The sequence below is a fragment of the Gavia stellata genome, chromosome 12 (genome assembly GCF_030936135.1).
Source record: "Gavia stellata isolate bGavSte3 chromosome 12, bGavSte3.hap2, whole genome shotgun sequence".
Classification (NCBI taxonomy): domain Eukaryota; kingdom Metazoa; phylum Chordata; class Aves; order Gaviiformes; family Gaviidae; genus Gavia; species Gavia stellata.
In genome coordinates, this window is record NC_082605.1 from 2,951,663 (window position 1) to 2,970,221 (window position 18,559).

Here is an 18,559-nt window from a genome sequence, read left to right on the forward strand (position 1 = left end):
ATAATTACTTCCCTGCTTCAAAGGTCAGATGTGATGGCAGGGAGTAGGCCTATGAGCAAAATGAGATCAAGCATTACGGTCAGTCAGAGATTTATGTCTGGAAAAAGTATGAAAGACAAACTGAAAATAAAGAAGAAACCCCTAACTTTAATCAGAGCCTCAGGCAGACCCCTTTCCAGTTTTTTCTGACTAGGGCAGTGCCCTTTTTGTTGATGAAAAGGTTAAGTGATCCATTGAAGGTATCGTTATTAAAATGTCAACGTGAGATTATAATCAATGTGAAAGGGTTATTAAATAGTTCACAATTTAAGGGCGAGGAAGGCAAAAAAAGTCACAGAACATAAGAAGGGGGAAACGGTGATAATTCCCGACTTCCTGTTAAAAACAACTTTACCATACGTGTATGAAAAGCACTTAAAAATAAGCTTGTAATTAGGAACCTGTGATGTACAAAATAGTGTGGCCTCACGATTAGCAGAACAGAGAAACATACTTTAGTATTTAAAGAGGGAATGGGAAGCAGTTCAGTATCGTAATTATTTCTTTAATGGATACTTTAGAGAGAACGATTTGTTTTCTTTTAATGGGTGGTTACACAGTTTCAATGTCACTAGCAAAACTCTGGATAATTTATCATTTTTAAGTGGAAAGCCAGCTGTATCACAGAGGGAAAGGGATTAGTTTCCTGTCGACTTCCTTTTTGGAAAAAGTGATGCGTGCACACTGAAAATATTTCCAGCTTGGGTAAAGTATGTTTGAAAATACCTTTCGGGTAGAGTCATATTTTCACGGGCAAAGAAAGAGGACTTGCTTTCAGTTTTACGTGTTTATAGAAACACTTTGAGAAATCTAAGGGGCTTTCTTCTCCTCCACTTTAAAAAGTACACACTGTTCAAGCTAGGAGAGTTTTGCCAGCGTTAACCTTGATCTCTTCTGGCACTGCGGTCCGGTGGAGAACGTGCTTTCAGAAGTTGCGCCGTGCTTTCAGAAGTTGTGCCGTACTTTGAACTGTTGAAGGGACTGCTGTGGTATGTGTGTGCAGCGAGGGTCACAGCATTTCACTTCTGAGAGACGACAGGAGGGCTTTGTTTTTTATGTTCGTATACATGTGAATGAAAGCAAAATAAGAAATACAGGGCGTGGCGGGAACGTGGAATTTCACTCCTTTAGACTTTGGATGTACCTGTTCCTAAAACAAAAGGTAGGGGAAATACTGCAAATGCTTATATTCATGCATGTGTGGAGTGTTTACTAAGTCTTCTGAGTGATTAAAAAAAAGTAACATTTCATTTTTCTATCAAAGCTCTGTGTACACAGGATGAGGCAGATAGTAAATATTTATGTGAAACATATGAAAAAGACATACTGTGGAAGACTGAAAGTGCATATACTACTGCAATGTGCGAATGCCCTACTGTAAAAATGAAACAAATACAAATTACTATTAGTCATCAGTACTTCAGGATAAACCTTGACTAGGACTCAGTTTTAGAATGTTTCCTATTGTGTACAACTCCTTTAATACAAAGGTTTTTTTTTCTTTCCTTTATTCCTTAGCAATAACAGCATTCATGTGAAAACAAAGTGTTTTATTTATTTGCCAGATAGCTCCTGTTGTGTTTTGCCTACCTGAAACTGTTTTGCTTTCATTAGCTAGAAACACCATCCCTTGGGATGCTTTACTACAAAGCATGCCAAAAGTATCCCATGGGAGCAATCTCTCACTAACAGAGAAATAAATGAGGTTTTTCCTGCTGGTACTTTTTCCCAACTTCAGTTTCTAGAAACACAGTAGCTCACAAGATCCATTAAATCCCAAATCTCCTTTGAGTAACATGAAAGTAATCCTTTTATGTCAAGCTGTAATATAACCATAAGAAAGTATTGCTTTTATTTGTCAAAGCACGGAAAGACGCAAATAAGCATCTGTCATTTTGATGTAGAATGACTTGGAAATGAGCGGTCTCATAAGAAATTAGAAGTTTGCATTTATTTTACACAGTAGTTGCTGAGTGACTTACTCAGGATGTTATTAGTCATTACTGTCTAAAGTTCAATAATGCTTGAAATCGCCATTCTCCTGCTTGACACGTGCTCTAGAGATGACCTCTGCAACAGGAGAGACTTGCTTAGATTACAGTGAAAACTATGGTGTTTGACATGAAAGCCACATTACCCTCTACTAACTGCATCTGAATTTGAACAAAATGCGCTGGATGTAAACTTAAAATGATACTAAGCGCAACTATGCTATTTGTTGCTGAGAGTTTTGGTATACAATGCTCACCTGAGGGTTCTCCTGTCTTTTCATTCTGTCCAGTGTTGAGGGTGAAGCTCCAAGCAGTGAAACCGGCACATCTTTGGATAGCCCATCTTCTTACCATCAAGGACCTATAACACACAGTTCAGCTATAAGTCCAGACCATTACGATCATTCTGCTTACGGGCTGTATTCTGTCTCCCCTGGACAACAAAGATCTCGGAGGCCGAAACTTCAGCACTCAACATCCATACTGCGAAAACAAGCAGAGGAAGAAGCTATTAAAAGGTCAAGATCACTTTCTGAGAGCTATGAACTCTCTTCAGACCTACAAGATAAGCAGGTATTTGAGCTTTGTTACCTAATTTATGTCAACAGCAACATGTCTCTAAGCTGGGAAAAATCTTTTCTAGCATCACATCAGTGAAAATACCTTTTTTCCCTGCAACCAACTCAGTTCAAAATAGTCATACGTCAGCATTTCTGAGGTTTTTGACTCGTTTTTTCTGTGTTGTGTCGTCCTGTGTTCCATACACCTTCGCCCTTCCTGAAGAAAGGCATAAAAGAGCTGTTAATAGTGTTAAAAGTAAAAACGTTTCTACCAGGAATTGTGATTTCATGCTTGGGACAGGTATTAGGATGTAATAACGGAAAATATTTTTCTAATATAATTAGTCATTTTGAAACCTGGATATCTTTGTTGTTGCCAAAAGAAAGGAAGAACCTATTGCAACTGATATTCTCTCGTATCTGTGGGGTTAATTCAGGGTCTTAATTGGTTTTACTCAACTAGGCAAGACTCCCATATGCTTTACAAAGAACTGGATGGAAGCTATGTAGATGTTCAAACCCTTTGACCCTAAGAAGGCAGTTCTGTAAGACAGTTGGCCTCAGCCATTCCTTTTAAGCTTTATTCGGAATGTAGTCCTATTTGGAAGATGTTTATTGCCATTTAAGTTCATATTTATCATTTGAAAATGATGCTGTAATAGCTTAAGGTAAGCAAATACGCAGGATGCACTGGATTTCATGGACAGATGAACAGTAGCCAATACATCAATGGTTTTTGGTTGTTTTTGGGGGTTTTTTTGTTGTTGTTAGAGATCTTTCTTGCCACAGAATATTTTGTTTACTATGAATCATTGTGATATATTGCTTAGTCATTCCAATTTGTATGTTAACATGGCGAAAGTGGAAGCAGGCAAAATTCTACCGACAGGAAGCAAACTACTCCTGATTTTGGACCACACATTGATAGTCGGTGAAATTTATAGGGGCTAAGTCTCATTTGCATTCTGTTTGTTGTTCTGAAATTTCAGGTTGGAGAATCATATAAAGTTGTTCCAGAGAGACCTGAAAGAATAGAGCTTGAGCTCTGACTTGAAGCCAATATTTGGGATAGCACATATGAGTTTAGTTTAGCCTTTATGCTCACCAAATTCTATATTGGAGTGGGGATCAACTTCCTGATTCTTGATCTAGATTATGCCAGCTCTGCTATTAAATTGGACCTCCTTGTGAGATCTGAAATGTTACTTCCTTTTCCACCTTTGGCAGTCGTTTTTGCTAGATGTCTCATAAGGGATTGGTATAGAGTGTTAAGCTTACTAAAGAGGTCTCTTGCACTGCAGATACTCCACAGAGCCTAATTCCATCTGTCCTTTTATGCTGGTTTGATAGAGAGTGAGGCGTGCAGATGTTGTTTTGTATTAGTTCGGGGAGTCCTACACAATAAAAAGTGACAATGATACATAAAGGAAGCTTGGTACTGAAAAGCTGCTTACTGCTCTTGAAAAGCTCTCATTGAAATCTCAGAAGATACTTAAAAACTATTTAGGAAAATGTCCAAGGCTTTACCTAAAGGCAATGTGCATTAAATATGCATTAAAAAGTTGCATTAAATATGCATTTAAATTTATTAGAAATATTAGTCACAAGTCTAGTAAATCATTCAGGCAAATTCCAAAATACTCTCAATTAAAATTCCCACCAAAACCCCCTAATTTATGGTAATCAATGATGATGTCATATTCTGTGTAAACCTGAAGGACAACAGCCTGTTTGCAAGAATAAAGCCCAGATAATTTGTTTTATAGAATATTAGTTTTTGTTTTATTCTTTCACACCAGCTATGCCAGTTTTCTTTTCTTTAGGTTAGACATTTAATTTTGAGAGAACAACTAAATTAAGAATTCATCATTTGTTTTGAGATTAGTCCAGCAAAATAATCTCTTACAATTTATTTAAACACATGTAACGTAATGTATACTACGGATAGAAATAGCAGCAAGTGTGTGGCAGTAGTGGCAGGGTTGTGATAGAAGTTCTTAATATTTTTTTTTTACTCTTCAGAACGCCTTACAAGTAACCTCATAGCCTCTTTGACATGTGCAATTGTGGGGCCAATATAACCCCCCTTTGGGGGTGAAAGGCTAAACAATTTTTTTAAAGACAAATTATAGCAAGTTATGCAGAGATTAACAGATTCCCAGCTCAGAGATCAGTCACAGCTTTTTGAGCTTAGTTAAAACAAGTTTCAAGATACATTCAAAAGAACAATTCCTTAGCAGTAATCTTGGTCTGAGCCCATCTGGGAAGTTGGCCTCCTCAGTTATGCTCATAACTGTGCATGATATTTTTTGCATCTAGAATAAACCCCAAAAATATAAAAAATAATTTAAAAAAAATTAGTGAGTCACATTTATAGACACCGAGCCAAGAAGGAGATAATCTTTAATGTGGAAGGGGAATGGGAGCTGCTGAACCTGGCAATAGCACTGAAAGGAATATGTCAACTACTCCCAAATGGTGGACGTAATGGACTACAAAATATTTTTTAGTAGCATTTATTTCCTTCCATAGAAGGGGGATGAAGCCCCTCTACACATCAGTATCTGAACGTAACAATTACTTGGAGCGATCTCCAAAGTATGAGGAGGAGAGGTTGTGTGTGCACGTGCATGCCACGTAAGTAATAAAAACATGGTCTCTAATGAAAAAGGGTACCTGGATTTGCAAGCGAGGAGAAATGACTTTTGAATCATTGGAGTATTATGAAAATGTCATGGACTTACACAAAAATGCTGCCAGAAAAAGGGTGGGTTTAATTGTGGTACTAAACATATTGATTTGTGATGTATGTTTTGTGTTTGTGAATAATATGGATCCAGCAAAGACTGATCAGAACAGAAATTAAGTATTGGGGAAAAAATTGAAAAAACACTACTTTTTCATCTTGTTCAGTGTTTTTTAAATAAGCGATGCTTTTCATGTTTTGGAAGGAAAGGTTTGAAAATATCTAATGAGTATTCCAAAAGTACTGACATGTCATTTTCACTAGGTTAAATTGATAGCATTTATAATGTATTTATTTTGCATATTCATTCTGTTAATTGGAAACACTGGCAACGTTGACTGCAATTACAAGAATGAAAATATATTTGAATTTATATTTAGAAAGTCTGAAATATGTTCATGGTTTGAGGAGGACTGTGTATGTGGGTATTCTATCCGAGAAACCTCCCTGGAAGCGTATGGTCTGGAAGGCTCAGTTTTGCCCTGATATCAGGCCTGGGTGAAACAATGCTACCTGGTTTTTATTGATGTAGAAAGCGATGCGTGCCTGGAAAGGTGATGGCTGCTTTTAGAATTTACTCCCAAAATACAGCAATTTGCATTATACTCGGATTTCACTTCTCTACAGTTGTCCCTACAGAGAAAGAATGAGTGCATTATGCTTCATTAGAGTGCTATCTTGTCTGCTTTGACATGGGCACACCAATGCTAATATGTGAAAACCAAAATTTAAACACACATGCATGAATTGCCAACAACTTAATTTTATATGACAGTATTTATATAGTCATATTTTTGTCTGTATTTCTATGGTGGAACTTGCAAATGACTACTCGGTTCACTATTTGTGCAGTTGTTAGTCTGGAGCTTTGAGTTTTTACTTTCAAAACCAATATACACTTTGAAAAATTTCTGAAAATTAAAGTTGTTAAAAGAAAATTTTTTTTTTATACTTCAACCTTGTTCTAACCTGCATCAAGGTACAAGTAACTGTGTTCACCCTTTCACAGGTGGAAATGCTAGAACGGAAATATGGAGGCCGTCTCATAACTAGACATGCTGCTCGTACTATACAAACAGCTTTTCGCCAGTATCAGATGAACAAAAATTTTGAGCGTCTTAGAAGTTCTATGTCTGAAAATCGTATGTCAAGACGCATTGTACTGTCCAATATGAGAATGCAGTTTTCCTTTGAAGGACCTGAGAAAGTCCACAGCTCTTACTTTGAAGGGAAGCAAGTTTCTGTTACAAATGATGGGTCAAAGCTGGGAAACCTGGTACAGTCTGAATGCGGTGACCTTGGAGAGGCAGCTACAATGAAGTCTCCAGCAGCATCTACTGATTTTGCTGATGCTATAACAGAACTGGAGGATGCTTTTTCCAGGCAAGTGAAATCCCTGGCAGAGTCCATTGATGATGCACTGAATTGCCGTAGTCTACATTCTGATGAAGTTCAGACTCCGGATCAAGTCAGAAGTCGTGAAATGGAAAGGGATACTTGTGCTCAAACTAAACCAGCAATTCACAATGTGGATCACAGGAAGCTTGATGAGATGACAGCCTCATACAGTGATGTTACATTATATATTGATGAGGAAGAGTTATCTCCACCCCTTCCGCTTTCCCAGTCAGTAGACAGACCGTCCAGCACAGAATCTGATTTGAGGCTCCGGTCCGTGAACTCTTCTCAGGAGTACTGGTCCATGACCCACAAAGATGATAAGATAGACACTGATACGAGCTGCCGGAGTACCCCGTCACTGGAATGTCAGGAACAGAGGATGAGAATGGATCATCTACCATTGCTAACTATAGAGCCACCCAGTGACAGTTCAGTGGACTTGAGTGATCGCTCAGAGAGAGGTTCATTAAAGAGACAAAATGCATATGACCGAGGGATCACTAGTCAACAAGGAAGCCCAAAACACATCCCTCACAGTATTCCTGCCAAGATTATATCCCGAGAGGAACAGGAGGCAAGACATAGGGCTAGGCCTATAGAGAGTCATTTAGCTATCAACGGCACAGCAAACAGGCAAAGCAAATCAGAGTCTGATTATTCTGATGGAGACAATGACAGCATCAACAGCACTTCCAACTCGAATGACACAATAAATTGCAGCTCAGAATCTTCTTCTAGAGACAGCCTAAGGGAGCAAACCTTGAGCAAACAAACATACCACAAAGAAACTCGCAACAGCTGGGATTCCCCTGCCTTCAGTAACGACATTATCAGGAAACGCCATTATAGGATTGGACTGAACCTTTTTAACAAGTAAGTACAGCGTTTCCTCCTTTTCTCTCGGTGTTTGGTAGAAATATAGCCACTGAACCAGGAATTTTTTTCTTGTATCAGATAAGTAAGACTGGTGTCTGATACTGACTTTTCAGTGAGAGAATAAGCTGCTCATGGTCAACTTACAAGCTGATGTCTTCGTAGTTAAACAGCTTCAGGGGAGAAGAAAAAATGTAATTATGTGTGTGTATGGTAGTAAACCATTGAAGAGGATGGATCAGATTCCTTTCTTGTTGAAAAATATGATGGCTTAATCCTGATCCATTTTTGGTGTTATAAGAAATTCAAATTTCTTCATGTAGGTATTGTAAAACTCGTCATATAGGAATTACAAGCAGTGTAAGATTAGTTTCCTGTTCAACACAGGCAGGGCCTGAAATTTGTTCAGTAGATCTCGTCAAAACTTTGATACTAAAAAAAAAATACGCTGAATATTTTTACGCTAAATAAATATTTATTATTTATCATAAAATTATCATAGCATTTGTCTTTCTGCCTCTGCTCTGCCTTCTGTTAATTTTCCCATGTATGGAGTTGTTTAAAACTTCTATAAAATAACTTTCTCAAGTTTCTTTGGTTTATTGAAATACTTTCTTCTTTGGACACTCCCATGTGGCTGTAGAAAATCATGACTATTACGACAGAGAGTAACAAATAATACACTGCTTAAGCTCCGTATTCACATTGCTGGAGTTACACAGATCTCATTAGAACTATCATAATCGGAAGATAGGAACAGCTAGGCGGTTGGCATTAGAATTCCTAGCTTTTCTTCACTGCTCAGTTGATGCCCACTGTGCCAATTTCCCTGCCCTACAATGGGTATTGTTTACTTCAACCTGTTCTGGTACTAGTGCTTATAAAGCTCCTCAGAACACTTAGATGAAAGATGCCAAGTGCCAGAATTTGTTCCTATTTTTCTTTAAAATACTGTTGGCTGTTCACGGTGTTTGTAAATAAGGTTTTGAAATTTTCTACAGAGTACTTTGGGATTTCTTTATGAAAATTTTGTAGCTTCTGAAGAGCTAATAGATATTTCGGCGTGCTGCCGTAGACCTTGCTTCGCAGTCTCCTACAGCTTGAGTGAGTTCAGCCCTCCTTTTCAGCTAGCAATGCTGTGATCTGGTTTGTTTGGATTAATAGGTCAGTGGTTCATCATATAACAATATGTTGTAACACTGCAGGCCATGCATAACAATACCAAGTATGGATCGGCCAGGTTTAGCTGTAAAAACTTTCAGGTTTGGTTTTTTTTTTGTCTTTGTAAAAAGTTAATAGGACTTTACAGAAGCTTTTAACCAACTGGAAGTATGTAAGTCACTGGATCTCTGCAGCTTTTACTGCTCATGAAATAGACTGGGTAGGAAGATACATCAGTTTGCTTTTTTTAGAAGATTTGAAAACATTAACATCCTTGGGGTGGGGAGGAAGGTGCCGGTACTGTTTGGCTGGCAGTTAAAAGACCTGGTGTTTGCTCGGTTTTTTGCACAGTAATTAAGCCTTAAGCAGTCAATGATCAGTGAACTTCAGGCTTGATAATACAGCCTTTTGAGTCAGTTGCAGAAGGGTGTAAGGAAGAAGGTGAACGGCAAAAGCGCTCAAGCAGCATGCAGAGATGAGTGAGAGCATTGGAAGTTGTCAAATGCTTCTGGTCACATGCCATATCAGTAGGAGGCTGAAAGTGAAAAATAAACATCAGGAATAGAGAACAACAGAGACTGTTATTTGAAGCACATCTAAGTGATGTTGCTGCATGGACTTGAACAGAGATAAACCTTTTTTTATATATTGGCTGGTTGTAAGGTGACTTGCAGTTTCTTAGCAGTGAGTTCTAAAAGATAGCACTACGCAGAGCTCCAGGCAGCACCTCTATGCGTGATATTTTGCTGTGTGTGATTGTTTCATTCCCCCACCGCATTTTATCTCCCGTATTGATACAGAACTGAAGGTTCTCATTACCTTCTGCTGCATCACTCTGATTCTATTGATAGCTCAGTCCCCAAGTATCCCATGTATCTTGGTTTTGATTATTGCTCTTCAAGTCTGCAGATTGTGACATTTCATGAATAGCCTTATTTCCCCTCTGTGCAACGTCAGGTATTGAGCCATCATAGAATGTGATGGTGCATGAATCTGTAAACTCTTTTGAAAGGGAGCTGGGAAACTTCCACAGCTTTACTCTTTAAAAAGTTCAGAAGGAGACTCTTAAGAGTGTAACAGTGGGACTGCAAACTGCGTTTTGTGAGGTAAGTGAAGGGATAGAGGTTGTGTTTGGGCACTTGCCAGGATTTACAGGTGATGACTTCTTCACGATGAAGAATCCTTTTTCCTTTTATATGTGCGCTGTACAGGTGCATTAGTTTCAGTTAACTTCTGAGCATTATGCTCATTGTTCTCAGCACATGAAGTATGTCGTAGCATCTTGTGTGTCCAAATGTTTTTTGAAAAGCAAGCCATGTCCTAGATGGACGTTTCCTTGGCAAAGGCTGCTATTTCACAGGCAGAACAGTGTAAAGGAGGATTGCCTGACCTGCTTGGACATAGGCCAGGAAGGGGGTCTGCGGGTCAGATGGACTTTCTGCAAATCAGTCCCGTCTTCACAGTTTCTCTCTCGTGACATGGCAAAAATGCAACCGCTTAGCATCTCATAGGAGCGAGGGTCTGCCTACACATTCAGTCCCATGTTGCAAACTGCTTGCGCTTCCTACCGTGTGACCAGATGTACACCCATGATGTGAGGGGATACATTTTTTAGTCTACTCTCCAGCGTTCAAGTCAATGCAGCAGAATCGTTTAGATGTCTTTTGATCACGTGATCTTTCATGACACATTTATCATCATAAAATGAGGGAGTAGTACAAGTCTTGGCAGCGAGCTCCTGAGAGGATGTGTGCTCCACCCATGCGGAAGGACTGTGCGCAGAATTGAAAGAAGTGGCTTTGAAGTTACCTATTACAAGAAGTCAAGTTTTTTCCAAATCTCTGCGTCTACCAGAGGAAATTTTAGGGATGTCTTTTACAAGAAGTTCATGTTAATTTCATTGCATCTTTGAAATCTTTCTTGCAAATTAAGATCCCAAACCTTAATTAGCAAATAATCATGTCATTTCTTTCTGGTACATGAAGCTTGGCTGAAATACAAAGAGTTTAGAACCTTAAAGAGTGCATGAATTGTAGTAGAGTAAATACTTCTGCTTTGTTCACTATGAGTGTCAAAGAACGAAGTTTTAAAAAGCATGGAAAGTCACTGTCCCCACAGTTGAAATTTCAACAGATGCTTTATAATTTTTCTGGCTTTTCTATTACAATAATAATTTTCAGAAGCCAAAGTGCAGTTTTCTTACCAGAGGCCCTTTATTAGAATAGCTAGTTATGGGTGGAGTAGAAGTTGAGCACAACTGCTGTTCTAGTTCACTTAATCACCATTATATGCAAAACATCAGTAGCACAAAGGTCCTTGGAGAAAGGAGAACACAGGACAGTAGGGAAAAAACTGTAGGTAATTGAAAACCATTTTTCTAGGAGTTTTATCACTTGATCATAGAATTTGTTTCAGACTATAACTTGGTGCTCAATTTGGAACCTTAGTGTTGATGAAAGAAGTATACTTTTTAAAAGATATTCTGTGGTATCCACTATACTAGAACAGAAAGTACCACCCAAATGGAATGATTTCTGCCAAAGAGATTGCAACTACCTAAGAGCCTCTGTACATTCTCCTGGTTTTGAATGGCAGTAGTGATTTCACGCTGTCAATAGGCTGTCAGATTGTGTGTTACCATTCATTGCTTTCCTAAAGGAAGGATTGCAGGTGCATGCCCAGAATGCAGAGGCTCCCAGGGAAGCTTGGTGAGGCCAGCTGTGTTGAATTAGGCATTTTCTTCAGTGTAGTTTGAAAGGGTTGTAGTCCGGGAGAAATTACACTCGAAACCATTCCTCCCTTATAGGCAGAAGGAAAACACTACCTAGAAAGGTTTATTTTGCAGGCTCCAAACCCTGCCAATGCAAATCCAGCCTTTGAGACTGGTTTGCTTATAAACAAGGCTTCAAGAGGGCTTTTGACTGCTGCTTTTTTAAAAAAAAAAAAGAGGAGGGAAAAAAAAAAAGTAAAAAGGGCTGTGATTTTATTCTCATGTTTGTTTTGACTGCAGGCTGGAAATACCAGGTTTACCAGTTACTGCAGCCCAATCTGGTAGGATTTTCAGGTTCCATTCTGCTACCGGTGCACTGATGGTTCTAACAGATTAAATAGGACCGAATGGTTTAACCTCAGTAGTCTGGGGAAACCTGTCCTGCCCTTGGGTCAACTTTGCAGTTGGTGGTAGCAGACTGTAATTCTGTGCAGAGCTGTGCGTGTGTAGGAAGAAATATGTTGCCGGATTCCCTTTTCTTGTGCCAGCGTGATGGGGACAGTAACTGTGGCTCCTTTCCAAGTATTTGTGGCTACCAGGTGTGTTTGCTGATAGCACTGCCCTCAGTGACTGTCTCCTCAAACTGCAGTGACGCAGCCAACTGGGCCGTGTCGAATAGAGTACCATGTAGGGATTATTCAGCGTTCTCTTGGGCAGGAAGGACAAACGCTTTCTGTATTAATAAAGAATTTTCAACAAACTTGGACAACGTTAGAGTGGTTTGAAAATTTGATGCGACTGTGCCTCAGTACTATAAAATACAGGAGATAAAAGTTCGTGTTTCTCAGACTCATTTGTTAATCTAGCAGAGACTAGAGTCATACTTACTATCTCCTTTGGGATATCAGATGTTGGAAGATGCTGTTAAATGCCCTCTCATCTGGCAGTCTTCCGGTGGCATTGTGACTAGCCACAGGAGCCAGTCTTGCTGGTGCTGGTGCCAGTTTCTGACATCGCCAGTGAAGAGAAACTGTGAAGTACAGCTCATGGGCCATTCGCACCATGCTGCTCTGCTTTTTGTGCTGGGGCATAATTTTGTTGAGGGCTCTTTCTGTGTAGTGTTTTGTTGAAGGTTTTACGGCCTAATCTTGCCCGTACATCTTGGAGGTAAACGAACATAACATCGCTTTACATTGCTAGAACAGAGGCTAGGCAATAAATATTTTTACAATACGTTTTCCCAGAGGCCTTTCAATCCCACCCCCCTTTTTTGTCCTCTCTTGCTTTCTGGAAAGGGTAGTGACAGACGGAAAACTGTTCCCCCATGTGTCCTCAGTCCATTACAGCGTACTGTTTTGAAGAGTTTTTCTGTAGTTTCCTTTATAACAGGCTATTAGCGAGGTTCCCACTATTCCCAAGTTCTCTCAAAGGATTTATTGACAGAGCTAAAAAGGCACGAGTATTTGTTTGCATTATGCAGTGATGTATCATCTTTTGACCTGTAAGCCCTGAAAGCCCTACCAGTTTCATTTATTGCACGATGAGGATGATTTTATTCAAAATTTTAAAATTACTATTGATATTAATTGAATACTAATTCCAGGAGCAGACTTTTTTAAACATGTCTAAACATGTTAATTTAAGTATTCTTTATTTTACTAAGCAGATATGAGAGGAGTTTGCTGAGTGCTGGTGAGATTATACCAAATACAAAATTGCAGATTACCATATCTAGAGAAATTTGCGTTGGAAATCTGAGGCCACAATAATAATGTTTGTGAGAAGGCATATTTTTCATTTTCCGTGAAAGCAGCTTTAACTGTTCAACAGAGGTATACGGTTTCTATCATTGACATGTAGGTAGAAATTGAAGGTAATTTGGATTCCTAAGTACTGTTACATTCAGAAAGTACTGCAAACTTTTTTGCTATTTGAAATCCTTAAAAGTTGCCAGATGTTATTCATTTTTTTAAAAAAAAGTTTTGCAAGTAGCCATTAGTTTAAATATTGTAATAAGTGTACTAATCTGATGTTCCTCCATTTACACCAATCGCATGCCTAACGAATTTCACTTAAGATGCTGAACATACTTTCCGTATTGCTTTTAGTCAGGTCTCATGGCATCCATTCAGCGTTCTAATATTTGGTCTGAAAACATGTATTTTTAGACTGTCCCCCTTAGAATTTTTTTAGTGAAAACATTTCTAATGATTTTACACTTTGTAAGTGCAGATTTGAGTAAGAGGGAGAAAGTGTAAATCAAACTAAGTTGGTTCTCTTTCCCTTTGAAGCAATTCTTTTATTTTGTCAGCTGATCTCTAGTATCTTTGCAAATCGTGTATCTTCCGTGATTTTTTGGAATGATGCGATAGAAAGAGGAAAGGGGAGACAAGAGGCTTATTCAGGATTTCACCACAAAGCCATTTGCCATCCTCTTGTATACACTGAGAGGGACTTGACTGTTGTTACAACATCTGGACTGCAGATTATTCAGCCGCAGACGGTTCCAACAAAAATTAAAATCAAAGCACTCCATGTAGCTTGTCCTCTAACATGCCGAGGAGTTAGTAAGAAGAGAAGAATGTTCTTAGTATGACTCATTATTTCTAAAAGTGTTTAGCCCTGAGTGAGAACACCCAAAGGAAAAAAAAAAAGCTCTGTGTGTTTTGTTTTGTTCTGTTTGTGTTTTATCTTTTTTCCCTGAGGACCCATTTTTCCTCCTTTTTTTCTAAAATGGGTGCTTTGATTGGCATACGTTATGTCCTGCCCATGAGAAACAGCTGAAATGTGTAACTGTGAGAATTCAACCAATAGTGTATTTAAGCACCGGTTTCAAATATGGGCACAAGGATTCCCTTTATTGCCATTAAAAGGGAGTATAAACTTTACCAAATGTTGAAAGCAAATCTAGCTTTTGAAAGGCTGCACTATGACCAGCAGTAACTATGTGTAAGCGTCCCTGGAACCGTGAAAGAGCCATTACCTCATCCTCTGCCGCCAGCTCCGCCTGCCCTTAAACATTCTGGGCACACGTCTCCCTCCCGCTGCTACATGCCAGGAATCGGCAACTGGTTTGCTCTGACAATGCCTGGGTGCGAGCTCAGGATACAGTCGGTTATTAGAAAATAACCCTGTGAATGGAGGAATTTGACTGAATGAGCAGCTCCCAGACAAGCATCTGATAGGACTCTGGATGCCAGAATTTTAATTCCTCCCCCCACCCCCAGCCCCAAATCTCAAGTGACCAAGTTTTGAGGGTGAAAAATGTGGCCAGCTGCCTTTGCAGGCATACAGAGGACAGTTGGAATGGGGAGTTGGGAAGGCTGCATAGGAACCCTTGGAAGAAGAGTTAAGGAAAAGAGAAGGGGGCACCGACTCTCTCCTCCTGTTTAACAATTCACATCTATCTGCTGAATTGGGGTTTGGTGGATCTGTAAATGAAAAATCTGGAGATCTTTAAATAGTATTTTTGCATTGCCAATTTAAAAGGTGTCCCTTTTAAAGCAAATGTGATTGTCAGTGTTCCCATTTGCAGGCAGTAGAGTTGCAGAAATTGAAGCTGAAGTGCTTCTGTTATGTGTAACCGGGGGGCGGGCGTGGAAAGAGAACTTAGGGCAGGGACACTAGAAAACGTTAAGACAGGGACTGTTCCTCAATTTCAAGGACATTGTCATCTCAATGTCTTGTTCCTGACTACAGTTGCATAAACGTGAGAGCAATAGTCAGCCCTAGCAAATAGTTCTGAGAGAGCCAGCAGGTTTTTTGTGTGTCTTGTCTCAAAGTGGAGTATATTTTGCTCTGCTGGCAGCTACAAACTCTTTTCCCTACTCGTAAGAGAAATGCAGGGATGCAGTGGGGTCAGAGGAGGTGAGAAAATCCTCATAGAGTGTTTTGGTCCATTTATTTAACTAAAATATTTCCTTCTTTCTTGCGAGGAAGGAAGGAGCAGGGGGTGGGGGGGGCAAAAAGCAGGCTGTCCACTGCCAAGAGCAAGAATAATGAGGAGCTACAAAATCTGCTCTAGCATGATGACTCAGGATTGTTTTTACTAGCCAGGACATGTCCAGCTACTGCATTGCAACTGCTTGGGGTGTGCCTTATGATTCCCTTCACCGTGCTAACTGCTTTGTTCCTCAAGGCTGATGCTTCCCATAAGGGAAAAATCCTATTTCTGAAATAGCTTTAAACTCCATTTTTCCTCCTTTATTAGAATAACCCAGACTTTCTGCTTGGACCCTTTGGCTGCCTTTTATACATTTTTTACCATTTTGTAATCAGCTCTGATTCAGGCGATCATTTTCTGACAAGCCTGAACATTCAGTAGCAGTAATAATGTTTAATGTATAATTTCTTAGCACTTTACTAGGAAATGGTGACATAAAGAAACTGATTGACCAGACAGAAAGTAACAGTAGAACTGCTCAGGTCAGTTACACAATTTTGTGAAAACAGATGTCTACAGAGTTTCCTCTCTTTATTTTGCTCCCCCACCAAATAGAACTGGGCACTGAGATCACTTCCTAGGAAATTCCTTTGTTAGTGACATGAGTATAAATTAACTTTCACTGAACGGAGATTACTCCAGGTAATTTGGTATAATTGCCAGTAAGCTGTGACCTTCATATCTGTGATGGTAGTTTTTTGGTTTGGTCTTGAATGAACCTGAGAAGCTCATTCAAAACTGAGATTAACATATCATAATTTAGTGGAGAGAAGTCCTCCCCACTGTGGGGGAAACTGTAGGGCTCCTGCCCAAATAATGTGAGTAACTATCTCCCCGTTTCCATGAGATGCGAGAAGCTGTGAGAAACGTGCTGTTTCTTGGCCTATTTTCCTGACCCAGAGACTCTTTCTTGTAATTACCAGAAGATGCAATTTACACCTAGTTTTTCCTTCTCTTCATTAAACAGTTGTGTAACATGAGGAAGACACAGATCAGGCTTCCCAGTCAGTTTCTCTTCATTTTTTTCCTTTCAGTCCCTTTCTTGAGTTGCTGCACAGCTGAGTGAACTCTGACAAGTTGGCACTAGTTTTGGTAGTATTTTAAGGATATTGGGTTTTTTCTTCTTTCCCAGAAGGTTTAAAATAGGCATAGTGATTCTCTTAGCTTCGTTGCGGCAGCAGTAGGTATTCAGCAAACGTGAAGAAAGAAGTACAACCATAGAAAAAAAAATTAGCTGTCTGCCAAACTAAGGAGAATGTTCAACTAGCTTGTTACTGCCAACTTAGCTATTGAAAAATATTTAACTTCTTAACTGATTCTAAGTCTTAGATTCTTGCTATTAAAAAAGCCATCCCTGGATTTTAATGTTAAAGTAATGCTTAGTTTTGTGACAACTGTAAATATTTTCAAAATGGGATCTCTAGTATCAAAGGCAAGGAAGATTATTTTCTTTTAACAGAGGGCTGGCATCATAGCTGCATTAAATCCTCCACCCCCAACATGAAAAGATTTCTTTGGCACCAGCACGTTTGTGAACTGTTTCTGTTTGCAGTCTTGACAGCCTCTAAGAAATGTTTGTAGTTCTGGTTTGCTTGTTCTCTAGATTCTCTCAGCTTACGGTCCTTTCAGTGTAGCGTGCGTGTGTGTGCCTAAACAAAGACAAGAAACCAAGAAGCATAGATGTGCCTTCAGAAATACCAACGTTCTTTCTAGATGTTTCACCAGGCTTCTCATTTTCAGTCAGGCTGGCTTTATCCCCTTGTCTCAGGTGGCTGTAAGAACAGTACGTTCGTGTTTATTTACATTATGTGAATAAACCCCCAGTTTACCTCAAAAGGTACTTCTGGCATGGCTGGGTGTTGGAAATCCAGACTTGGGCAAGCTGCTTTCTGTGCTCATTTGTTCATTAAAGCTTCTATTTTACAGCTCTGTTATTGTCTGAGCATCTAAAAGGAAATACAAAGATTTAATGTGGTTTGGGATGCTTGTAAGCTTTACATGTTTAGCAAGTCAGAAATAGGGAAGGCTGTATACACCTTTGTACTGTGGTTTTGTTGAATGTTTCTGTTTGAGGTAGTGCTTGCTATTCTCTTCTGTTGGCCAGCGTGGACATCAGCACTTTATCCACACCGTGGCTTGGTTAGTACCACTGATTGTGCAGCTACTGGGGGAGCTGGACTGGATTTAAAAAAAAAACAAAACAAACCACCACAAAAAAACCCACCACCACCACCCCCAACCACAAAACAACAAAACCTGGTTTTCTCCTAGTTCAGTTTGTCAGGAAGACCTAAACCAGCAATGGGAACGAGCACAGAGACTGATGCCAGTGCTGGCACTGCCGCTGAAGGGCTCACCTAACTGCAGCACTTGGGTTTAATGTCTTTGTTTTGCAGGAAGACTGGCTGTGCCCGTAAGTCTAGTAGATGGCAGTAAATGCTAAGTTTGTGCTGATCTCTTGCGTACCATCTAGAATCTGACTAAAAGCTTTTCCTCTACCAAATTCACTTTTGAAATTCACTGCGGTGTTGTTGCAAAAATAGTATTTCCTGTAATTTTAAAGATAACATTCTGAATACCTAGGTAGTAGAAAGCCTTATTTCCCAAGTACCACTAACCTTTGGCATCTGGTGTTACTTCATGTCCAACGACAGCATAAGGTGGTGTATTTCTAACCGTGGTTCCTTTTGTGGCCCGAACAGCAATCTGCGTGTCTGCCCCTGCTCCTACATTGCCACTGCCTGTGGCTTTCCTGCTTCCGCAAACTCTGGCAGGTCTTGAGCACCTCTGAAAACAGAATTCAAGCAGAGGAAACGTCAAACCAGGGACTGGAATTATGTGATTTCGACAGTCCATATTTAGTAATTTGTGGAGCTTTAGGGCTGTTTTTTATCATTGGCAATCCAGATTTTCTGCAACAGCTAGTTGGTGATTCTCTTTGCAGGTTGATGATACTCTCACGTGATGTAAATGATTGTAATAACATGTATCCTAAAGTTGTCTGTCAGTGGTTCTTCCGACCAGCTGAAAGTTAATTGAGACAAATAATGATACACTCAGAATTATAGATGTCTGGATCTCGGCTCTCCTTACTAATTTACTCATGACAATAGAAATATTAGGAATGCTTCTTAT

At 39.5% G+C, this 18,559-nt stretch overlaps 1 protein-coding gene across 4 annotated transcripts in view; it reads left to right on the top strand.

Annotated features, from left to right (window-relative positions):
- The window catches only part of IQSEC1 (IQ motif and Sec7 domain ArfGEF 1), a 365,437-nt gene that overhangs the window by 309,622 nt on the left and 37,256 nt on the right, over positions 1-18,559 (top strand). For all 4 annotated transcript variants that reach the window (XM_059823034.1, XM_059823035.1, XM_059823037.1 and 1 more), the window contains 2 exons: positions 2,321-2,603; positions 6,346-7,610. In XM_059823034.1, coding sequence (XP_059679017.1) covers positions 2,321-2,603; positions 6,346-7,610 — 1,548 coding nt within the window. The remainder of the gene's footprint in view (positions 1-2,320; positions 2,604-6,345; positions 7,611-18,559) is intronic.